A 25,898-nucleotide genomic window follows, 5' to 3' on the forward strand; every position below is an offset into this window, starting at 1 on the left:
GCAGGTCTGGGTGCTCCCTGTGCAGCAGCTCAGCCACAGCCTGGAGAGCCTTTGGCACAAGAGAGGCAGGGGAAGGAAAGGGGCACTCAGATGGGCAGGGACAGAGGGACACAGAGGGACACAGTGCCAGCAGCCTGCCCCAGGCTCCATGGGCATGGCCCAGGGCCCTGGAAGGCACTGCTGGTGCTCCTCTGGCTCGTGGTGACAGGCAGACCATGAATCCTGCACCTGAGCCACCTTCAGGAGATGCCCCAGCAGAACCAGCACCTCCTCCTGCAGCTGCTGCTGGGTCCCATGTAACAACCCCTAAAACCCAGCACAGATCCATGCTGGGCTCCTGTGGCTCAGAGCATCTCCCAAACCACACCATCCCGTGGCCACCTGCAGCACCCTGCCCCACCAAGGCAGCCCAGCCTCACCCTTCTGCCCCAAGCTCAAGGACACTTGTTTTGAAGCAATTTCTGAAGTCTAATGCTGAACATAGTAAAAACCAGGCTTTTAATAGCTTTACGAGCTCATAAAGACAAATATCTTCTCCCAAGAATAAACAGGCAGAACATTCCACTGCTGCTCTGCAAACAAGGACTTGCTGGAGCTGAAGGGAGAGGAGAGACAAAGGCACTGTCCAGAGAGAAAAAAACCCAGCACAATTAAAAACTCCACGCTCTTTACTAGTTAGGGGTGCAATTACCTCCAACAGTTTGCAAGGGTGGGAGAGGAAAAAGCAGCACATACATTTCATCAGCATGATCACTTTGTGATTTAACAGTGGCTGTGACCACCTCTCCCCTAAAAATGGAACTTCTCACTGAAATCTGCTTCTGCTGTGCAACACTGAGGCTTTAAGGGAAAGCTACTTTTGGTAAAAAATCCCTGAGCACTCACCCTAATTAACCCTTCCTGCCTTAACACCACACAGCTTCCTAAGATCCAGTCAGTCCTGGGAAGAGTGGCAAGAAATTTGGGATTAGTAACTGAGCAAACTTCCTCCCAGTCTGTAAGGATAATGAGATACCAGGCTGGAGCTAGAGACCACAAGGATTTATTTAATTTCTCTCCTCAAAGAGTTCTAAGGAATACTTTAATATTACTATAACCAGCCCAAACCTTACACCTTGTACACTTGAGCAAAAACACAAGCTATACTTTGCATTTTAGAGCAGCCTCTCCCTGGGGAAACAGACATGCTTTCCCTTTTATCTTCAGTGTTGGATTACTGAAATTGCAGAAGAGATACTCTGGTTGTGAGCAGGGAGTTGTGCTGCTCCTGGGAAGGTAATTCCAAGACAATTTATGGAGTTTGGGCTCTCCCTGGGGCACAAGCACTCACTGGCACTGAACAAACCCACCTGCAGAACCAACTGCTGCAGCTCTGCTCTTATGGAGCAGCATCTGCACAGCTGAGCCAGGGAAGGGCATCCCACAGCAACATCTGGGCTCCAAAAGGGACACTCTGCTCCACAGATCTTTGAGATCACCAAAGAGATCCCCTGGAGCTGCTGCTGAGAGCTTTTCAGGTTACACTGATCACACCTGGGCACCTTCTGCTACAGCAAACTGAATTTGCAATTGCTGCTCAGCACAGATGCTGAACACTGGCAATAAACCCCACCTGAAAGGGCCCCCAGCTCCAGGGACAGAGGCAGCCACTCCTGATGCAGCTGAAGAGCTGCAGTTGTTGATAGAAAGGACCAAAAATGCTGCATGAAGTGTTTCAAGCTGTGCACTGGCAGTGGAAATGACTTGGCACTAACAGGTTACACCAGAAACAATCAAACTGGCCACAAAAATCTGCCAGATGTGACCTTTGGAAGTGAGGGAGGGTGAGGTGAGGTTAATGGCATTCCCAAGAGTTCTGGCAGCACAGGAGGGCAGTGCTGTGTGACAGGGACACTGGTGACCCTCCAAGGTTCTGCTGTGCTCCCAGACAGGGCCTGGCCCTGGGGAAGGCCAATGGCTATTTATTAGCCCCCATGGCTATTTATTATCACATCCTACACAGCACTGAGGGATCTCCAACAGCTGCTCCCATCTCTACAGGCCCAATTCTGTTCCCTTGCTGAGCCCACAATACATCAGCAAAGTCCAGCTGTGCCTCCCCTCCCACCTCCCAGCAGTGCAAATCCCCCAGCCCCAAATGCCCCAAATGAAGGAGCTCCAAGTTTCACTCAGGTTAATGAGCCACCAGCCTGAGCTCCTGGACACACTCAGAAGAATGATTCCAACCAGGACTGGAGGAGTGGGAGATACCTAAAGGTTACAGACTGAGATTTCATGGCACTTCCATCCAGTCCATGCTGCTGTTTGTTTAAAATGCAACTCTCTCACAGAAAAAAAATGTAATAAATAAAAAAGTCACCTCAAAATCTGTTGAAAGATAAAACCCATAGGAACAGTATAACAAGTCAAGTTTTAATAGATTTATAAAATTCATATATACAAAACAGTAAACTAAGTCACCAAAGCTATAAAATACACTTTTTACACATCACAATATAATTTTATCTAGTACACAGTTTTCATAAGTTGAAACTATGACAGCAAGTAGCTGCTTCTATCACGGATGCTGTTTTGGTGCTAGAAAGACACTTATGTGAGCAGTCTGGGACTGTGCTTTTACTTTATGCATTTTCCACCTTCTTTTAGTTTGTCACTGTTTTTAAAGTACTTTCCTGTGAATTGTTAAGAAAATTAAGGCTAAACTCAGGCCTTTCTTGCCCAATGTAGTGAACTGGTTTAAAAAAAGACTGATATTGCATAGTATGTGTGTTAATGCATAGGCACCAGAGAGCAAGTACATTGCAGAATAAAAGATAACATCACTTGGCTTCCTAAGCTATGTGGTTGTGCCACAGATAACCTGGTGTTTTGTCAGTTTGTTTTGTACATTTTGATTCCACAAACAAGACAACTCCTCTCTAGAGTGAGAAACACCAGCACTGTTCAGTGGAGTCTCCAGAAACACCTTTTAATCTGTATCGTCAATTCAAGCCCATTCCACATTCCAGACAACACAACTGGAGGAACTCCCCCTGTCCCACAGAGGGTTAAAGGCTCCAATGCACACAGGACTCTGAACACACCTCTCCAAACCTAAGTCCACCAAGCACCTTCCCAAGCCTTGTGAGCTCCCAGCAGATCCTTCCTCCCCCAGCCCCTGCTCCCTTCCAGCTCCTCTCAGCCTCTGTGCCCAACCACCTGCACAAGAGATCGCTGGGCAGTGACAGCAGAGAAGTTGTGCTACTCAAAACCTGCCACCTCCCTCAAAAGATGCTCTCTCAGGTCCTACTTATTAAAGAAATGTTGCTCTCCATCAGTTGTAGTTGTTGTTCAAAGAATGGAAACAGTTTCTTACCTTCTTGTGCTCTGGTATCTTGAAGAAAGTTTAAGCAGCTGTCAGGAGGGAGTAATGCACTGTCTGGCCAGAGATCTGCATACTGCATTTTATCAAAATTGAGTTTTAGCACCCAGTGATGAACAGATGAAGAGAGAGATTTGCAATGGCAGGGCCAGCCTTGCCAGCCTGCTGCTCTTAATTCACAGCCAAGGGCTCTCTGGAGTCACTCAAAGCTTTTGGGTCAGTGCAGATGGCATTCACTTCAATACAGCCTTCAAGCACCATCAGCTTTTGGCATCTGCTTAGACACTAGCTCCCCTCTCCTGCTCCCCTCCAACATACTTTGGCTTTTTTATTTTACCAGAATGCCCACCTTGGAAGTTAGTGCTGCTCTTTTTCCCCCCTCTATTCTCACACCAGACAGAAGATCCAACCTTCAGTCCCAGGCCAAGAGCTGGGCTGGGACAGCTCCTCAAGCCAGGCACAGAACCACCAGCACTGACAATCTAGAACCTCCACACTCCCCACCCAGTAAAACACGAGCATATCAACACACAGACAAACTTCAACACCGCTTTCCAAATGCCATTGTCAAGATAAAAACATCAGGGATGGAGCTGGACTGCCCAAGCACCAAGGTGAGCAAAGAGGCAGCATCACCTGGTTAGCAGAGAGGCAGTGCCAGCTCCAAATCTCCTGGCTTTACTCATTTCCATCTATGCAAAAAAAGATTAGTGTTAAACAAAGAAGTGCCCACGTCACAGCACAAAGCAGAGATCACCCCAGCTAATTACAAAACAGGCATTATCAAAAAGCACTAGGTCCTGCATTACCAATTACTCCTCACTGGGCTCGACAGCCCTCACCTAGAGCTGTGTGGAGTCAGCATTCACTCAGAACAAGCCTGGCCCAGACCACGCCAGTCTTCCTGATCCATCATGGATGCTCCCTACAAAAACTGTTAAAAGCTCATTTACAAAAGTAGGCACAGATGTTTTATAGCTGCTACTGAAACACCCCACCCAGCACTTTGTGTTACAGAATTACAGAGTATGAGGTAAAGAGTTGGCAGTGCTAAGTTAAACCCCTGACTACACCACGTGATTTTATACTAGAGAGAGAACAGAGAAGAGGGAACTGCTCAACTTACAGCTCTCATCATGAGCTCAGTGTTTGGTTTACATGACAAACTGCACTGTGTGGAGGTGTTGTTGCATATCAAGCTGTCTCTCAAGCTGGCACACATCAAATCACCCATCAATGCAGCAGGTACTCCTGAAAATCTGATGACAGAAGCCAAGCTAAGTCAGGTGTCCAAACTCACTGCTTGAAAATCAGAGGGGCCTTTTAGAGAAATCCTCTAGGTCCATGCACAAAAGGATTTTTCCCCCAGAAATAAAGTACACATATAGAAAAGACTCCAAAACATAAGTTAATATAAGTTAAAACATAGTTAATACAAAGACAGCCAAATAAAGGCAGCAGAGGACCTGTTTTCTAAAGTGTTGTTCTGTGGAAGGCAGCTGTCTGTCACTAATGAGAGCTGCTGGGTTCTTCAGTGGTACCACATCTGTTCTTGAACTGCTCTAATTCTACATTTCTCTGCAGATCACAGTAACCAGGATGGGGATTCCCAGAGGGAATGAGGCCACGGGGATGGGGGGAACACATGGGCAGGATGGGACACACTCCAAATGCATCACTTTCCACACCAAACGCCACTTCAGCTGTCCTAGGGGAATTATAGATTTGTCTCCAGTGCCATGTACAAATGAGCTCTTCCTACTCCACTCCCCTATGGTTTATTTGCCATTACTTTCTCTACTCTGCCTGCCTGGCTGCAGCTCAGCTTTACCTGCCTCAGAGGCCTGGGAATGGTCATCTCCAGGAGCTTCTTTCTTGTAACATGCCTAGCTCTAGGTTCTACACAGCAGCAATTAAAAACATTAAATACATTATCAAGTTAATAAGTCAAATAATCTAGGCTGCCATATTAAATAAGATCCATTCTCTGCATGAAACTGAAAGCATCTTTGAGCTGTAAAACTGAGTGGCCAGTAATTTCAATTCCAGAACCACCATTAGGTCATTTTCAACATTAACAACTATTTCCTTCCTTCAAAGTGACAAGTGCCTATTGAATATGTCACTTACAGAAAACCACCCATCCTTTTTAGCTCCACCAAGTCACCTTGCAATGCATCTAAGGAGTGCTCAGAGCCTGCCAGCACTGCAGGAGTGCTGACACACTCTGTTAGCTCAACACTTGTTTTGAGGACAACAAACACAAAGTAGTGTTGGAAAAATGACTCCCATTTCGTTTTTCTGTTTCAACTCCAGGTTTATGTAAGTCTCTGCCCCAAGCACAGGCTGCAAGAGTTTCCTCTCTTTGTCCTCAGGAGAAACAACCCCTCTGCAACATTCTGTCACTGACCCCGGGTGTCAGGAGGGACAGCAAAAAGCTGCTTTTTTCTTTAAAAAAAAAGTTCTTGTTCAAGGTCTCCATCTGATCATCATCCTGCCTGTGACCCATTTCCTGACCAGCCAAATGAACAATAAGCCTATAAAACTAACAAAAAAAGATGTTCTCTCCAGCTGTGTTTACCTGCAAAGTTCTCCAGGATGTCACTTAAAATAAAGTTTTCTATTTGTTTCTGGTGAAAGGACTAAGCAACAGAGCAGGCCTGTCCCTAGAAGTGTGAACAACCTCATCTACCCAATTCACTGATTTACCACAATGTGATTTTCTGGCTTTATTATGCTACAACTTTCCTTGGAAAATCCCCCAAGCCCCCTCAGCTGTGGCAAGAAGAGTATTTTGCAGAGAAAGCTGACAGTTCAAAAAGACCCCCAAGTCCTTTTAACTCACAGGCCAGCTCCTCTGCAAACTTGGGAAGTGATTGAATTTTGCAAGGAGAGTTTCCTGACCTGGTTCCTGGTGTGATCCATCACTATCCAAACCTGACAGAACTCTGCACCCACAGAGCCAAAACATGGATTTTCACCTGCAGCCCCACACTCAGCCCCATTTCATCAATTAAAACAAGAAAGGCAATAATGGGCCCAAGGTGGGCAAATTGGTTCCCTAAAACTGACTTAGTGTGCAAAACTGCCATATCACACACACACACAAAAAAAAAGCAGCTGAGAACTCAGAGTGAGATCTCTCATGCTCTTTCTTTTCCAGGTGCAGATTTTAAGTTATTTAAAATATAAGTTGCATCATTAGCTCTGTTGAAGGGTAAATCCATAAGGTGACTAAGGATACAAAACCATGGATGAGTGTCAAAAGAAAAACAGAACAGAAATTCCATGCTATGCCTCCCAGGTAAAACTACAGTAGATTCAGACACCAAACTGAGGTAATTCTTGAGAAAAAATACAGTTGAAAGGGAATGTTTAACTAATTTGAGAAAACAAGCATAATATTAACTCATCTGGAAAACTCAGTGAAAGAATAAAGCTCACAGCAAACTAAGAACTAAAGTCAAGTCAACCTAGAAGTCAGGTGAGCCCACAACTGCCTCCTCTTTCCCAGTGTCTTGTGTGAAGTGAAAACCACTACCAAAACTCAGAAAACATCTGAAAGCTTTGAAAGCAGCCTCAGTCTTCAGCCAAACAAATGGGCTCACAGAAACCAACCTTATGTGATGAGTAAACTTGTTTTGCATCACGCTGTGGTGAAACATTTTCCTTTTCAAATGTAATAATCTGAAGATTTTTTCCCCCATCTGAATATTAGTCACGTAAAACATTCTTCCCCTTCAAGGCTAAAAATTAATAAATATTTAAAAGACAGAGTTGGTCCTGGCAAAATAAGACTTGTTACAAGGAAGCTAATTCCTGTTTAAGTTTGCTGAAATTTAAGTTAGGTTTTCCCATCTGCAACTTTTCAGTGGCTTCTTACGTCGATTCAGGCACTGAAACAGCCACAGCTTTTCCACTCTGGAGCCTGCACAAGGAAAGCCAGGAGGCTGCTACATCAGGAAACTACACAAAAATACTGATATGAACATCTGCAAGCTTCAGAGGGGAAGAAAGATTCCAGATTTTATCCAAATTAACATGAAAGGACAACGGAACAGGACTTTTCTTTGACCACATTTCCCATGGGATTACCAGCTGAAGTAAAACTTTGCTTGTTTTGACATGCCATTACAGGCTCAAAGGGGAAAAGAACTCCAGGGACTTTTTATGCTGACTTTTTATGGGTACAAACAGCCCTTCAGGTTTTATCCTTGGATAAAAACTATGACAAAAATTGCACAGTAAACTATGTTTGAGTTACCTAAAGGATAGCCCTACAATATCTTCATTTGTCCATGTACCCCACTGCAGTAGAAAAGATTCAATGTCTGTACACAGAAAAGGCACCTGGCAGAGATTGAGAGCACAAGGAAATTTGGAGTTCACACCCAAATTGTTCACAGCCTCTTGCCATTTTACACCCAAAGCACTGCCCAAAGGGGTGACTCCAAACCCAGCTGTGCTCTGAGTTCCATGTGCATCACTACAGGCTGAAGATCCCATTAAGACACAGATTAAAGGCTGATTTTACAGCAAGGTCTTGCTGTCCAAATCCATCAGTGCAGCTGGAAAGCTGGGATCTCCAGGGTGTTCATTCTTCCTACAAGGTCAGCTGTTGGAACTAATCAAGCAGCTGCTGTGCTACCAAAACCTTTGCTTAGAGAGTTTAATCAGCTTCTAAACTGTTGAGTTCAGATGAAGCCCTGGCACATGAGATACTGAACCTTCACAAACGCTGCCCCCACTGTGGGTGTGAGGGCAGTGCTAGCTGGCCATGGAGCTCATCTGCCTTGAGCAGCCACTGTGCAGATACATGGCTGGGTGCTCCAGCACAGGCTGCTGCACCAAGGAAATCAGTTTTCCATGATGGAACACCCTCCAAGCATAGTGCAAAATAAACCCTTCTCCAAATCAGCGAGGCCTCAAGTCCCCATCCCATTTACTCCAACATGAGTTTCCTTACACAGTTCTAGGCTTCCCCCTCAGGAGACTCATGCAAAGCCTTCAGACAAGAGCTGTGCATCCACCTTGGGAGGTGGATTCTAGACCCCTGGCAGAGCTGAACACACACACAAGACCTGGTTATACTCCTAAGGGTTAAGAATGGAACCTCCATTAACATTCTCCAATACAGCTGCCAATCTCATCATGTTTAGATTAGTTTGATCGATTCAGCACCTCCAAACTACAAAAAAAAAAGGCAGTTTGTACAATTAGTGTCTGAAAAATGAGCGCATTCATTGGAAACGTGTCTTCCATCCATGGTTTGTCAGAGATTTCTGTTCTCCAAGAAGGCAGACGGTGGTTGTGTCATTCAGCGTTCCAAACTCGGTACAGAACCTACCAGGGCCAGGTTTCAGTAGTGTTTTAGTCCAAATGATTCAGTAGCTAACATCAACACGACTCCTCCGGCCTAGAGCTCCTCTGTTTGGACTGGCTAGTGTACAGCATTCCTGAGCCAAGGAATTCGCACGGGCCCCGCGCCGCACGCACGGCCCACAAAGAAAGGATCAAAAACTCCGATGGAACCCTCCAGCGAAATTCCAACAGAGCAGGGGCTGCTCTCCTTCACTGCAGCATGATGTCCTTGAGGTTCTCCTGCAGGATGGTGTCCTTGACGGCGTGGAACACGAAGCGGATGTTCTCCGTGTCGATGGCCGTGGTGAAGTGGTGGAACAGGGGCTTGCTGCGGTTCCGCCGCTTCCTGTCGAAGCACTGCACCAGGTAACGCTGCACGTCCTCCAGGCGGTGAGGGTCGCCCTTGAAGTCCGAGAAATACTTCTTAATGCTCACAGTCTTGACCTTCTCCACCAGAAGGTCCATCTTGTTGAGGAATAGGATAATGGAAACGTTAAAGAAAAGCTTGTTGTTGACTATTGTCTCAAAGATATTCATGGACTCCACGAGTCTGTTTGTGCGCCTGTCTTCCATGAGGACCTGGTCGTATTCGCTGGAGGAGACCATGAACAAAATGGAAGTTATTCCATCAAAGCACTGGAACCATTTTTGACGCTGAGATCTCTGTCCCCCTACATCCACCATCTTGAAAGGAATTTTTTTAATGATGAAATCATGCTCTACTATCCCCTTGGTGGCTTTTCTGGCCAGCAAAATATCTTGTTTGCTGGGGAAATAGTTCTGTAAAAGAAAGGAGAGAAGTGTCAAAAAAAGTCCTTCAAAAATTATGGCTAATGCCTGAATACTGAATGAATGGGTAAAATCACCAAGAGCTGCTTTTAAATTTAAATATTATCAGATGAAGAATGAATACTCAGCTTTAAAACACTGGCCTCCTGACCATTTAGCTCAACCCTTCAGTTAACAGCTACAGAGGATCCTGAGACATATGAGAACAAAAATAAAGGACTAATTCACTACTTCACACTTTCATCCATCAAGCCTCTTGGTTTAAGATTGAAATGTATTTTTTCATCATGAAATTCTTAGCTACAGTGTTACTGCCACTTAGGTAGCATTCAATAAAGCAGACCAAATTATCACTAAAAGGTGTGTTTTTTTCAAATGTAGCTTTTCCACAGTTCATTACTCTCACAAGGACCATCTTGAAACCTTTACTGGAAATTCTTCTTCCAGGTTCACACTATGACCAGCAAGTACAGCCCACAGGCTGTGCCCCAATCTACTGCTGCAGAGAATTTGTTCTTCAGAACCTTATCATTGCTACTGTTTAGGAAAATCATCTCTCTTCTTTCTCCTCCAAGTGTCCAGACAGATGTTTTCATTACAGATTTTGAATCCTACAAGTGCCAGGAATGGTTTTTATTTTATTAAGGTTTCATTCTGCTACCTTACGTAGCAGCAGCCCTCAGAACATCAGGAAAAGCAAATGAGATCCAGAGACTGCACAGAAGGGCTGATAAAATATGTGCACAAATACAACTTCCATTTGTTGTCTGTCAAAAAAGATTAAACAAATGCTAAGCTTCAGTTTCAGAAAGCTGCAATTTACTGTTCCTACAGAAAGAACACTGAATTTAATGCGTAATTATTTCATAAACAAACCACAAACCCAAGCAAAGCCCATTAATCACAGCACACTCAGGCTCTCCTTGGCCCCTGGAGCTCTGTGCTTCAGAAGGAGAAGTTTCTTACCAGCTGACCGATCCGATCCAGGTTATCCAGGAAGTATTTCACTGATTCCCCCTGTGGAAAAGCAAAGATATGGGAAGTGAGCTTGTGCCTAGGACAGCAAATCCAACAGAACCAAGGCCTTCTGCCCAGCATGAACTGAGGTCTGATTTTTTCAGTTAGAAAAATGTATTGGTGATCTAATGGTGGTATTACTCTAAGTTGAGAAGAGATTTGCACAAATGCTCAGATCTATCCAGTAAATCTCTACAATAAAAGAGTAGTGTTATTAAAGTCAGTTCTTTGACTTAAAGAATTTGGCTTTTTTCCCCTTGTAAGATAAGTGCAGTTAAATGACACTGAGTGGGAGTAAAAAATGAAACACTTATAAGAAACCAGTCTAGTTTGTTTAAAATTCATAACAGTGAACAAAAGCATATCCTAGAAAAGTGGAAGATGTAAGTCTCCCACAATTTATGATGATTTAAGCTAGACTTACTTGTCACAAACAAAGGAAAAAAAGAAGCATTTTCAAGGACTTGCTCTTATACAGACAGCTCCCCTTCTGGGCTCAAGACTTTTAATAATAGACTTACTCATCTTGTAAAAAGTCTTTCAGCAATTTTATCAAGAAGAAAATAAGAATGTGTACAGGGAGAAGTCATTCTTGTGTGAAAATTTCCTCTTGTGTAAGAGGATTTGGTGTTTTATCAAACCAAGGGCCCCTCTGCATTAAGTGGGGACAAGAAGCCCTGCACAGACTTTTAAAGAAATAACAATATTGTTTCCATACAGATGCAGACTACTCTGGAGTGAAACTCTCCAGCAAATGCTTCCCTTCATGAAGAAGTAATTCAGTAAGTCTTCTTTACTGCTCAGGATGTGTCTTGGAGTTGTAGCCATGCCATGTGAATGATAAAGTGGAAAATCCTGGTGCCTTTTAGTGATTTTAGGCAGGGAAACCCATTCCTTATCCCAGAGCAGGGCTGTCAGTCATGACCAAATGGCAGTAGGTGCCCTCACCAAGTCACTAATTCAGAATGGAGCTTCCTCCAAGTACTCCAGCTGCAATATAAACCCTTAAACCTCACATCCTCCTCTACACCATAGCCCTGAGACAGAACAGAATTCCTGCCCCCAGTACAGCTCTGAACAGATGAACACAACAGTTCATTGTGAGGAACCAGACTGGAGATCAGAGCACTCAGTGTTGGACAAGTACACACTCCCAGCAGAAGGCACACACAAAAGGAACTGCAGGTTATTATTTTCTAACATTCAAAACTGGAAGTGTTCTTTTAATAAAGGAGAGAAAACACACAGATTTGCAAAAGACTACCACGTATCAACAAAAGATTTACAATGGATTGCTGGCAGAAAAAAAACCACTTCTTTTTTTGGGGGGTGGGGTGGGGGAGAGGGGAAGTTTCCAAAGAACAATTGCTCTAAGAGCTTCCTTACAATCATGAATTTTCATAAGGTGAAAGTAATTTCCTGTATTTTTTGGCACTCTGTGGATCAGAAGAGATATCACAGACTGCATGAATAAGAGAAAAGGGCTTCCTGTACAGCATTAGTCATATTCAGGAGATGGGAGAGCCCAGAAAGAAAAGATCACTGAAACCACAAAGAACCCCTTCTCTATCTGTTGTGCTCCATCCCACCCAGCTCCTTCAGACGTGCAAAAATACTGCACAGGGGCCATTTCTGATGGACATTCTTCCGATTTTCTACCCAGCTGCTTCAAGAGTCCCTGTCTGTCTGTCCCTGTCTGTCTGTCTGTCCCCCTCCCAGGCTGGAGCAGGAGCAGCCACGTGCCTGTGAAATGCAGGGACACACAGGCAGCATCTCCTGAGCTACAGCTTCTGCCCCCCCTAATCCCCACCCCACCATCCATCACTCTGACATTCTGTATGTTGATAGGGAGCTAAGAAAATCAACTGATTAATGGAAAAATACATGTTCATGTCTGATTTAAGGAAACCAGACTTCTCTAGATTCTTACCCAGCTCTTATTAACATTGCAATTAAGCCATGTAATTTATTCAGGGAAATTTTAATCAGCAATGGCAAAGCACTGGGAGAGCTGGGTAAGTCAGGTGGCTGGAGCAGGTGTGAGCACCATATGCATGGTCTGACAGATCTGAAGGAATCTGAATATTCTCTTCTAGCACAGAATCCAAAGGCATCCAGGACTTAAGTCAAAATATCTGTTTCCAGCCAAAACAACAAATCCTCAACGAGCTCCAGAGGGTTTGAAGTTTAAACACCCTCAAAACATTAAAGCACACAAACATGAAGGGAGGAAAACACCCACCAAGAACGTGCCAGAGTAAAAAGCCCAAACCCAGTGTGCACACTCAAAACCTCCTGCTTTAATGATTCCCTGATTAATGATTCTTCATCAAGTCCTAGGGAAGTGTGAACTCAGTTCCTGCTCCAAGGGCTTCTGGAATAACCTTGTCCTACATCTTAGTCAGATTTCCAGCAAACTGGGATGTTCTGGGAAGCACATTCAGCTCCTCCAGGCAGCAGCACACACAGGCACTGGGATTAACTGACGTGATGAGTAACATGCAATGCATTAAATGAGGAAAATATGGAAACTCCAGGTTTCACAACTGTTTGCTATTAGTGTTTCTAATTAGAACAATTATGCTAACTGAACATTCCTTTCTATATTCATTTTTCCTAGTCATTCAGACAGCAATATTAATTACATCTAGAAGTCAAATTCACAGAGTTTTTTATCAAGCTGCACTTCAGTGGATTTTTGAATTCACTAAAAAATTACTATTTATGCAAAGCTGTCTCATGCTTTGGGCATTATACACACACACAAACAAAAGCTTATGTATATAAATGTATGTATATAAAAATACACACACAGTTTCTAAATCAAAGTAGATTTTCCATTCAAAGCAAGTAATTATCAAAATAAATATCAGCTTTCTCTTTTGTGTTGAATTATTTTTTCTCTTCATGACACTGGCCATAAAGAAGCTGGTTTGGCTTTTTCAGTGCCAATATTTAGTGTTTCCCCAATATCCACCCAGCCATTCAGCTCCATTCAAAGCTGGATTAGCAGTTCAAGTGCTCTCCTCCTCCAGATCTCAGCCAGTTATTTCAGGTCCATGACCATGACTTCCTGTAAAAGTGTCAGCAAATATTTGCAATTGATTCATCAGATACTAAAAATAACTTTATGCAGATTGATGACTTCAATTTCAGTATTTTACTGGTTCTGTTGGGGAAAAAAAGCTTATTTTAACGTCACAATCTATTTCAAGCTATGCTTGCAAAGTAGAAATGAAAGCTGAAGTTATTTATAATATATGTATATTTATACCCTCCATGTGTATTTATACAAAGTGTAACTACCTAAATATAATCACTTCGTGGTGTGTTCACTTAGAAAACAAACAAAAAAGATCCAGATCAGATCTTTTACAGGCTGATGTTGCAAGAAAAACTGTGGCAGCTCCAGAAACTTCCTCAGATCAATGGTGCTCATAGAAAGTTGTTGAGCTTCTGCCTTTCAGATTTAAAAAGACTCATGTCTTGCAATGTCCTAATAGTACGCTATTTCCTTTAAAAATATTCTAACATTATTCATAAATAAGGCTTTTAAAATATGAAAGACTTGAATTTCTACCAGCACAATACTGAGATAGGAAGGCCTGTTCTGTCACAGTCCCAGCAGAGTCTGTCAGTGAAGCATTTACACGCTGACATTTCTTATTTATTTTATTTTATTTTTAACTAGTGCTTGATTAGTACATTTCACACTGGAAAGTTACAAGCCAGTTGGCTTTATTTATGGATTTTCATCCTCCTTGTTAATAAATCAAGATGTTTCAGCGGTGTCTCCTGCACCCACAGCCCGTGTTTTACGGGACAGCTGCGGGGGAGGGAGCACTGACCTCTGAGTTATGAATTTTATGTAGCTCAGATGATCCTTTTTTAGTGCCCCAGAGCACAGCAGTGACCATTGGTGCTCCACTCCTTGCTCCCCACACAGGAGTGACCACAAAGCTGGGGTGACTCATGGTGTCACTGAGCTCCCCTCCCTCTGAGTAACTGGGACCAAGAGAAGGAGCTGGAGATGCTGTTCCCATTGTTCAGGAGGATGAGTCACTGCACATCTGGGAACTGGGGGAATCAAGAAACACAAACAGAAGGCCTCAAATGAGCCCACAGTGCAGTATCGCTATTGGATTATTTAAAAAAAAAATTGTTATTCTTTGAAACTGGCCTATCTACTGTATAAAGTTTGGTGAAGCCAGGGAAAATAGTGCAATTTGTTTAAAAAGTGACTGGTGGAAGAGAAAGGGAGGAAAGTTGAAATGTAAACATATACTCCTGCTTCCTGAAATAGTCCTCTAAAACTCTTTTTATATGCTAGATTATTTTGACCACAGCATTCTCAAGGGGCGAAAGCCATGAAAAAAAAGAATTTTTAATCTACATACTTTGTGCAATGTGAATGCCATCTTAACATGAGCTCCAAGTAAGTCACCATGAAAATAATGATTGAACTCAACATCCCTGTCCCTTCAGGCTACGTTCAGAGCACATAGGAAATCTGCACACAGAAATATTATAACTAATCTGGCATCACTTCCTTTGCCATTGATAGCCTCAGTTTGGGCAGAGTTCCCAAGCAGTATTTACTGCATGAAAATAATGCACAGCAATCTTTAAAATACCCCCAGAAACTCAGCAGACATGTTCTGGAAGGCCAGAATTTATCAACCTGCCACTGTAACCCTCAGTTATTCAGAGTGAGCCCTGGTCAGACCATAAAGGACAGTGGCACATCCTATTGTGCAGTTCCCTAAAATACTGGCTCATTTCAAACTTTTCCTGCTGAAAAGCAGTTCCTCTATATTCTGCTCTGAACTACAAGACTTGAAAGGGGACCCTCTGTTCCAAATTGGCTTTTTTCCTTTCCTTGTCCCAAGGCCTTTTTGACATAATATTAATTTAGCCCTTCCTGATCATTCTGTCTCTGGCTGCTAAATTTAGAGTGCACAACTTAAGGTAGACCTGTCAGTCTTAGCTTGTTTCAGATGATGGATTAAACCACAGAGGAAGGAAATGTTGTACTTCAAGGAAGCATCTAACACAGATCAAACAGAACACAAAATACAGATCTAACAGAATTCCCACACTACAGAGAAACAGATACTGCCAATAACAGCCACAAACTGCAGCAGAGTCTGCAAGGTGACAGAACAGTGATCCAGATAAAACAGCAGTGTTGGGCACCCACCCTCTGCTCAGGAGCTGAAAACATTCAGCAGCAGGGCTGAGAAATACAGAGGGAATCCAGAAGACCCCTAGGAAGATGTTTGGGAATCTCCAAGCTCTGAGATCTTGGATACATAAATGGGATGGACTGAAAGCATTGACACAATTTCACCCAAAGCTGGCCTTCATTAAAGGAACTATTCCATGAGGGCTGCTTGAGACACATAGAGACAAAATCAAAATCTTTGTTTGCAAACACTGAGATCTCCCCTTTTCCAGGTTTCCTGGGATGTCCATCATCTCTTGACTGTAAGGAGTCTGAATGTCTCCACTTCAGATGTTTTAGAAAAGCAAGAGGCCCAAGGGAGAAGCCAGGTTATAAAATAACCAGGAGCCCAGTACTTTAAAATGTTCAGGAGTTAGATTAGCCAAGGTTTTGGGTACTGAAATTAGAACCAAAACCTCAGCATCAAACTGGACACAAGCAGCAGGATGACAGCCTGCCACCACAACACGAATCCTTGGGAAGTGAGGGGGCTCAGGCTCTGCACCCTGCCCAAGGGCTGGAACCCTCCTGAGGGACAACTACAAACAAACAACTCCCCCTCCCCAAAGCTGCAGGCTCCTTCAAGAGATTCCTGCTAAATCTGCACTTCTATTCAGCCCCACTGCTAACAGGGCATGGGATTCACTGCAGCCAGAAATGTGTTCTCTCCTCTCTGACAGCTGATGAATTCTGTATTATTTTCCAAGGAGGTGAGCAAGTCTGTGCTTGTTAAGAATTCCCCCAGAGGATGCTGAAGTAACCTAAATTGCCCTGAAATGCTGATGCCCATTGGACACTGCAATTCTGTTCTACAGATATTCTACATCCTGTCTGGGCATCGAAATTTATTGACACAAGACAAACATTAATGTTTCATTCAATCACCAGCTCCAGTGCAGAGACCAACCACTTCTTATTTAAGCTGTACAGAATTCCAGCTATCAAATCTCTCCAGTGTTATTTAACTTCCTCCTTAACAACAGACTGAGCTCCTGGCTCCCATCCAGCAACTCCAGTGCTTATCCAAGTTGCTGCTATCTGGACCCTACAAACATGCCAACTACAAAAAAAGTACCATAGGGTTCCAAACTTCTAAAAATTACCTCCCCTTTCTCCTGCCTGTTCACATACTGTAGGTATCAGATGTTAAGATCTGAAAATATTTAAAAAATTCATTATTTGTCAGCTCAGTCCAAACAGGCAATGGAAAAATGTGTTTGTACATGACAGGGTGGGTTTATATCAACTCATCCTCCATGACACATGGCCTAGCTGTGCTTTGCAGCATATGGAAAATAATAGGTGATAAATATTTATTTAATTCTCCAGAAAAACTTTAGGTTAATCAGAGCTTCTTCATCAGTACTAAGATTTGTGGAATCCTGTGACTGCAATTCCAGCCTTGCAGCAAAGAAACACTCACACAGGAGCAGGATTCTTTGCTGAAGGGCAACTCTTAACATGTGTTAGCTTTTTCCAGCAATCCAATACAGCAATTCTTTCTCCCAAGTGCTGCAAGGGAAAACTAGAGTTACATTTTTTCCTGAAATTCTAGGTATTTCTACATCAACAGGATGTAGATGAGATAAATTACTTTTGGACTAGGTTAACAATTCTGTCCATTTGTCTCAAATATGCACACCAGCAGCAGTGCCTCCAGGAAGAAAGGAATTTTCTGTTAATAGACTAAGGCAGGCTCCATCCTACACTAAAAGCTTCAAGAAACATTAACAAAAAACCCCTGTAATTTTGATTTTACTCATACTTACTGTCTTAATCACTGCTGTTTCTGCTTCACAGATTTGCAGTGGCTGGAAAAAAAACAGGTGCAAACAGCAGAGAAAACAGTGTTGGCCACAAACAAAACGCCAAGTGTAACATAAATATGTTAAATATTAGCTTTCCAAAAAATAAATCTAGAAAAATCCTTAACCAGACAGGGATTCAGCATGTCCTACCCTTCACTGACCAGCAGCTAGCACGAGTTGAGGAGTGGATGCAAGGGGATCTAGACCAAATTGATGTGGAAGAATCACAGCTATGTTTAAACAACTAAAATAGTCCAACAACTGCATCCAACATCAGCAGCGAGCTCGGCCCAGAGCTGGCACGAGTGGCTGCCAGACCTACTCCTAAGCATCCCATGGAAGGATTCCTTCCTGTTTCCCTGCCAACTGTCCAAGGGAATTCATTGTCTGCAAGTGCTGCCAGGGCCCTTTCATCTCCTCTCCGGAGGTTCTGGTGGAGCTGAGTGAGCACACGCCAGGCTCAGCTCCTCATCCCAGGCACAGCCCCATCAGCACCCCAACAGCACTGAGCCAGCCCCCCTGCACTGCTAGAACAAAGTCCTGACTGCACAAGGAGGGATGGAGCCAAGATTCTGGCCCATCACCAGCAAATTATCCCATTTATTCTCTGTGGGCAGCTGACACAGAAAAACGAGCATCTTCAACCACCATGGCAGAATTCAGAAGCAGCTGGATGTTTCTGCATCCCCTGGAATGATGCACAACCCCGTTATTCCTTGTTCTCAGCAGGTCAGGATACAAACCTGAAACTTGCTTTGTTTATAGGAGACATCTGCAGAACTAGAACAGACAGTGACAAAAAAAAAAAGTACCTCCTGAATTAATCTAGTCAGCAGTACTGACTATCTGATCAAGACTAAATCACAAGTTTACCAGTGAGTTTCCCTTTCAAATCTTATCAGATCAAGGGATGGGAAATAAATATCTTAGATCTTGTGGGCTGAAAAAGCAGCTAACACCAGCCATGAGAGAATGTTGAGCTTGGACTTTTCCATGGCAGGTGGCCAGCTGGAAAGCTCAGCAACTTGGATGCACTTACAAGAGGCATAACCTTGAGTATCTTGCAGAACAATGCTTCCTGCTCCACTTACACAGCAAAGATTTGCTGCAGTGTCCTAATGCTCCACTTTCTGGGGAATATCAGCTCAGATTTGTCATACTGATATTTGTCTGTTGTTAAATGGTGACTATAAGGACTGCAAAGTGTCATTCATCCTTCATATTTCTTTAAAATGTTGTTCTAAGTAAGATTCTCATTTTCTGTATGTATACAACTGAGATGTTTTTAGATGGGCAGAATAAAATGATGGCCTTGCAAAACTCAGAAAGCTGCTCAGAATCTGAAAGAAAGGTTTTAGGCAAAACTCAGCTAAAATGCAACCTAAGTCTCAGCTGCACTCAGGTGTGCTATTTAACAGTTTGATTTCTATAAAATCAAGTGTGTAGAGAATAGAGTGCAGACAGCAATGAAATTCCACCTTGCTTACATTCCTCTGAAGTGGTGCCCCATGCCCATGACCTCAGTGCTTGGCAGGCTCAGCCACAGACAGCACAAGGCCTGCAGGTCTGAGGGACTCCCCAAGGCAGCTTCACAGCTGATGCTCAAAAATCATTTGCCCCACAAACACAAACCTGCTTTTGCAATAAAAGTTTGGTATTTGTGAATTCTAAGAGACTCAGAATTGACCAGCCCTGAGGTGCAGTTTCTGCCTGTTGTTACCCTCTCTGCCTCCCCAATGCCTTTCCAATCAATGGGAATTCTCATCCTGCATTACCTTGCAAGGTTTATTATCTATTCACATCAAAACATATCAGCTATTCTAAATAGTCTCTCCCTTTGTGACATCTGTTTTGGCATGAGGAGGAGGAATTCTTCAAATCTGCACTTAAACCTTCACCTTATTGATACTTCAGTATGAAGATTTCATGCAACCTGGACTACTTTCAACATAACTTCAGAATTTACTCTCTTTCAGATCTGAAAACAAATCTAAAGATGAAATCTGTGATTAGAAATAGGTGGCAGCTTCTATCCTTAAGGCCTCAGCTACACATAGAAGAAAATGAAGTGGAAAATGAAGTGAGTTTAACAAACTTTTCCAAGCTGTTGAGCAGACTAGCCTATTAAAAAAATCCTAATTAAAGCCTCGGTCACATCCTACTGAACTGGAGAGAGGGCAGCAGTCCAGCCACGTGGATGGGCAGCTCAACTCCCTGCAAGCAGGAATGCATGTGCTGGGCTGCAAGAAAGGACAGAAAAGGAGAATACAGTAGGTGTTCTTTTGTCTCCTGCCCACGTCCAACACCATGACTGATTCACTGCTGTACTCTGACCAGACTGAAACCACATGGATCAAAGCCTTGAATCCAGAGGTGGAATTAAATGGGAGAGAATTCCATCAATAAAGAAGTGCTTTTTCAGTCTGAGATTCTACTGAGTTTTCCAAAGTAGAATTAAGGGAGTATCAAGGAAAGCAAGTCAAATTAAGAGCTTTGGGGGCGGGGTGGAGAGCAGACCTTCTAAGGACAAACAGCAACAGTTTGTTCAGGAGCAAAGCCAAGTGAAGCACAAGTCTGCCTCAGTCTGACTGCAGGAATCTGTGTTGTATACAGAGGAGACATTTGAAAGGTGTCAATAAATTACTTCTCAGAGCAACATGTTTTCCACTTTCTCAAACAGAAAATCTTGCATGATGTTTCCAAGAAGTTTTCCTGCCCTCCCCCAAATCCTGAGTCAATAATTGAGAGAAACAGGTTTGCTCCTCAGAGCTGCTTTAGGTGTAGCTGCAAACTAGAGATGGTGGGGACCAGGCTGCCTTTGTGACAGAAGCTTTCCCAGCAGTGCAGCTGAGAAAGGAGAAGTGAAACACTGAGCTCACCTCACCCTTCTCCTTTGGGAAGGCACTCAACAGCTCTGCTCCCTCCACCAGTGTTTGCTTATCAGCTGCTCCGTTTGTAGCACTTTGGAGCACTGAGATATTTCCTGGAACAGCAGCACATTCAGATGCATCTTAAGACATCTATGAAACCTCCCCTGCTGCACAGCTACCACTGCACACAAACCCAGAAGTCAAGAGTTAAACATTGTTTCTTCCCTTCCTCTGCTCATCTCCTCTTCCTCCTCCACACTCAGCAGCTGTGAAACAGAGCCTGGATTTGAACAGTCTGTCACCACTTCAGATCCTCCAGTAACCCAGAACACAAACACTGACAAAACAGCTCTTTGAGGTACAGGCATCTTAGTTTGGCCTCAGGAAAGGAACCATTGCTTGGGAGAAGGATCAGTGAGATAAAGACACTGTCATCACACCTTGGCAAGCACCAGGCTAAGGCAATTTGTGCCCACCTGTGATGCCCATGGCTTGTTCCTTCCCCAGTGTGTCACCCCCCAGCTGTGCTCAGTCACCCCCAGGCTGCATCTGCCCCTTCTCCAAGAGCAGCTTCCAAAAATCCCACCCAGATAACCAAGAGCTCAGTGCAAAGCAGAACCCCCCAAATCCCCATTTCCCATTGCTCACTGGCATCACTGCCCAGAGCTACAGCCCAGGGTAAGCTGGAGCCAAGAGTGGTGTGCTTTCAGTGAAACTCTCCATGCTTTAATGCAAACCAGGCTTGTTTGGGAGACAGCAGGAGCAGGGGGAAAACCAGAAGAAGAGCAGGTTAAAGACACCACAATCTGCTTGAGAAGTCATTGCAGAAAGGTCAGGGTTTGGATGGGTGGCAAGGGTACAACATGGGGCCTGAGCATGCTGCCTCACCATCCCACCTGCATTTTCCTCCTCAGCTTTCTGTCAGGTCCCACCTTTTCAAGAACACGGGCTCATTAAACATAATTCACTCTCATTGTGATAAGTAAAGAACACATTCAAATATCTGCTAAGTATAAAAATACAGAAGATTTGCCAATAAGGTTCTCTCATAAAAACAGACCTAGTTTTTAATGATTTGCTTATTTGTTCATCTGTCCATGTTACTTGTTCCTGATCCTACATAGCTTACAATAAACTAGGATATTCAGGAAAGCCTGAAAGCACTCATTACCCATTATCCTATTAAATTCAGTGGCCCCTTTGAAAAATCCAAGCCTGAACCTCTTACTGTTTTTTTCTCAAGGGAACCTTTTAGAACATTTTTAAAGGCACTGAAAACAGCCTTGCTCGCTGTCCCAGTTCTAGGTGAAAAGTGCAAGGTTTGGTACCAATAAAAAGCTGAATGGGTACCAAAAGCAAGCTGAATCACTACAAAGAACATATAAACGAGGTACAAAAGGCTGACTTGTAAAACTGGAACTTTCTGAAGTGCACTGTCAGCACTGCTGCTCTGAGCAGAGAGAGCCATGTCAGGGGGACAAGCTTAACAAAATCAGCCACCACTACTTGGGCAGTGCCTGTTTTCCCCCCCAATTTCCTGAAACCAACCACAGGGTCAGAAAACTGCTAATGCAGCACACAAAGTAGCAGGAGCTCTCTCTTTTCCTTCACACAGCTCAGCCAGTCCTTGCTGATCTTCAAGCAGTGCATGAAGCTTTCATACACCAAGAACTTTGAACTCACAAAGCATGGGAACAAAAATATAAATGTCTCCTTTCCAATTGTATCTTTGAGACTGAATGGATGAAACCAGTCTGACAAGTGGAGCTCTTCCACTAGAAACAGGATTCTTTCTTTTTAGGCATAAAAACATTAACATATATGTCTCTGCATAATGAAGTATTTCTGTAGCAACTCAAATAAAAGTTTTCCTTGTGCTACCATAACTTTAACCTATGCAGATGCTCATTACTGAATATGTGAGTTCTCTCCTGCTTCCATCAAATTTCAGAAGGAATTCTTCATTAGATTCCTTGTGTCATTCAAAGGGTGCACTTTTAAATGTGCCCAACCTCTCAGATTTCTGGAATACATTTTCATCACTGGGAATCTCTAAGCTGATAATAGTTGCCAATTTTAAAGTCTCCTGAATGATTGAGGTGCATTAGTAACTTTCTGAGTATGAAATTAAACAGCATAATCAAAGCTCACTGGGCTGGATTTGTCTCTGCCCAGACCTTTCCTGCACACTAGAAAGGGATAAAGAGATTACTCCAGTGGTTTGGAGCTGCACTTGGGTACTGGCTCCGACAGCCTGGGCTGAAAGTTTCCTTCCTTGTTTCTCACAGCATGTGCCAGCATTTCTTGATGGGAATGCAAAGATTAATTACAGCTGTACTTGCTCTGAACAAATCCTCATATTCAATACAGTCCTGCAAGATTTAGAGTAGCACTAATTAGGGCTTAGAACAACAATTCTGCAAAGACAAACATACAGAGTATTTTTTCTAATTATTTTATGCATAATAAAATCAAAGCCTCTTTCCAGAACCAAAGTGGCATTTATTCTCCAGAGCTGGGAGCCAAAAGGGCTTTTCCAGCCTAAGAACATTAGAATTAGTGTTAAGTGTTAACATTAGATTTAGGGTTTCAGTGCTGTTGTTGAAGGTGAGACAGCAAACAATAACCACTTCCATATGCACACAGAAAGGTAAGGATGAGTAAAAAACCTTTTGGGACACCCAGACAGTTCTCCAAGGGGCTCAATTACTAAGAGGTATAGACAAAAAAAAAGTCTGTACTTTGTAAAATATATATAAGAAAAAAGAAATCTTTCAACCAAAAAGATGGCAATCATTAGGCAAGAGGCAAATGCTTGCAATGAATTTTCACCATGGCAGCTGTAAATATGAAATTATTTCTCTTACTTATCTTAATCACCAAAAACAGTCAGTATGTATTGGCTTCCAAGAGCCAGCAGCAGAAAAAGCTCCTACAGGAAGCCTTACATAGTACCAGACATTTTAATCTGCCTTCAAGAATCTGTGAATTAAAGGTAGGTCTACACTCTGAATTTCAGCCTTTTGGTACCCACAGAGAGCAGAGCATTAATGAAGTGCATTAACTGCACATCTTACAGACTTTGGAGGTGATTTTGCCCAATGTTTTTGATCTTTAAATAATGTAAAAATTAAAAAATTGTTGAGTGCTGGGAATTCACTACACAGAAGAGCAGGACAGCCAGTAGCACAGCTCTTTTTATTCAGATCCATCTCAGCTCCCATATGGTAGGCATATCAATTTCTTGTTATCCACTTATTTATTATGTATGATCTGCTCATTACTTTCCAACTTATCCTCCCAATTCCATGCAGGCCACATTTCACCCAGCTGTTGTACTTTGTCATAACCTAAGGTCAGGAGAAATCCATGGCAAGAATCTTCTATTTTCCCACACAGCATTTAGCACTCAGTGCTTGGTTGAGGTTTCAGGTAGGTACAGTCACCAACTGCTGTTCTCCAAGACTTTTCCACTTGCACTGTTTTTAAAAAGTCATAATTCATGAGCTTTCTAGTTCTTCTTACTTCTCTCCAATAGCAGAAAGTATTTAAGAATGGCTAATAACTGTTTTACCCATCACAGCTTTCTTAAGTTGGTTCTGCCTCAGAGAGCAGCTCTTGTCACTGAGAAAAGACTTTGCAAGAGCAGATTTTCAAGAATTCAAAATGATTTGCAGTGATTCCCCAAATGGTTGTGAATCCAACCTACTTTAAATGCAAGTTCTTCTCACCTCTTGTTCAATGGCATTGAAGCAAAGCTGAGAGCACCAAGTGGAGCATTCCTTGCTGTGGGTGACAGCCACACCTCCAGCTCTGCCTCCTGCTCAGGCTCAATCCCTCCCTGACTGTCAAGACAAACTGGCACAGCCAAAGCCTGCACTGCTCCAGGAGCTCCCTGCTGGCAGCAGGCCCACTAACAGATCTCATTTAAACATTCCTTTTTACAATATTGCAAATTTAAGACTGAGGATTGAACTTCTGCAGATGCAAATTGGCAAATTCTACAGCCTTAGCCAGTACTCACAGAATTTTGCATGAAGTTTTCCAGCTGCATTTTTTGCTTTGCTATCTCTCAATTTTTAATAAAACCTAAACTATAGCTTGTTAACTTTCACCTCCTTTAACAAAATACCACTTCTGTTTGAGAGTTCTTACTTGAGATCTTGCTCTGAAAAAAAATTTAAATTTGGTCACAGAGTCAGGAATGGAAGCCAGGGACTCCAGCTGCTAATCCTTCCTGCTGCAGAGCAGCCACCAGGCTTTGCAGCATTACACTTCAACAAGCAATTAACTTCCCTGCTGTACAAAGATGAGTCAGACTCCAGAACCTGACCAGAAACTTTGGAGGTCTTGGGATTTGAAACAGAGCTAGAACTTAAATCTGGATCTGTAGCACTTATTGCTGTGACATTGGCCCAAAACCTTGCTCAGATATTTAACTAAGAAACATCTTCATAACTCTCCCTTCCATATGAGTCCAGAGCAAGTCAGTGATCTTTTGGGTTAATATAACATCTTGTTTCAGATAAGGCCACTCTTACAGAACTCTAACATAAAACCAGATTATAATCAACTATTATTGTGTTATATATAAAAAATACAGCATTATTATTTCTTACATGTACTAGCTATGATTCAGACAAGCCAATTTACCATCCACAGCTTCACAATTAGCTTCAAAAAGAAAGAAAGAATATAATATTGTTAGATACAGATGCACTTGACTTTCAGTACTAATAGTATGAAAATACAAAAAATTAAGGCTCAGCAACAGCAAACATGAGTTTCTGCTTTGTAGCTTTACTGTCAATCCCTTGTTTTGTAAAAAAAATTGTGGGTTAGAGTGGTATGTCCCATCCAGATCTAGAAAAGAAAACAAAAAACCATGTAACTTCCCAGAAATAATTTAGTTTCACAGGAGTTCTGCAAGCTAGGAAATACCCATGCAGGGCTCAAAAGTAATTTGGCAGAGTTGCTGCCTAGTCCCAATTACATGCATTAAATTGTAACAAGATTTCCCAGGCTGGCACTTTGAACAGTGTGGTTATTGCCTTTGTACATCTCACCAGCACTGGTCAAGCCTCAATGGATTTCACTGATGAAATATGAGAATTTCACAGCTCTGGAAAAAAAAAAATCATCCTTGCAGAATGGGCAACATTCAGAGTCTCTTGTGTAAGCTCATATTCAAACAGTAGTTTGCAAAGGGAAGAGCTCATTTTTGTGTTACAGCCAATTGTATAAGCTGGGCTTGATTTGACACTCGGAATTTCCTCAAGTGCAAAGTGATTTACAGCAATGCCAGGCACAAACATCCCTGCATTTCAGGGCTCTGCCATATGTGCTGAGAGAGCAAATTGCCTCCAAACCTGCTTCTGGGGCTGCCTCTACTCTGCCATTGCATCTGAAAGAGAAATCATCAGTTGGAAACTGTGCTTCAGGATTCAGGAAATCTCTGTTGAATGCAC

General features: G+C 42.9%; 1 protein-coding gene across 1 annotated transcript in view; it reads right to left on the reverse strand.

Annotated features, from left to right (window-relative positions):
* Positions 1–2,391: 2,391 nt before the first annotated feature.
* GNA12 (G protein subunit alpha 12) overlaps positions 2,392–25,898 on the reverse strand; it is a 40,234-nt gene continuing 16,727 nt past the window's right edge. The window contains exons 3-4 of the mRNA XM_064725510.1: positions 10,478–10,528; positions 2,392–9,502 (exon numbers count right to left, since the gene is read on the reverse strand). Coding sequence (XP_064581580.1) covers positions 8,933–9,502; positions 10,478–10,528 — 621 coding nt within the window. The 3' untranslated portion in view covers positions 2,392–8,932. The remainder of the gene's footprint in view (positions 9,503–10,477; positions 10,529–25,898) is intronic.

This window comes from Zonotrichia leucophrys, chromosome 14, assembly GCF_028769735.1.
Source record: "Zonotrichia leucophrys gambelii isolate GWCS_2022_RI chromosome 14, RI_Zleu_2.0, whole genome shotgun sequence".
NCBI lineage: Eukaryota > Metazoa > Chordata > Aves > Passeriformes > Passerellidae > Zonotrichia > Zonotrichia leucophrys.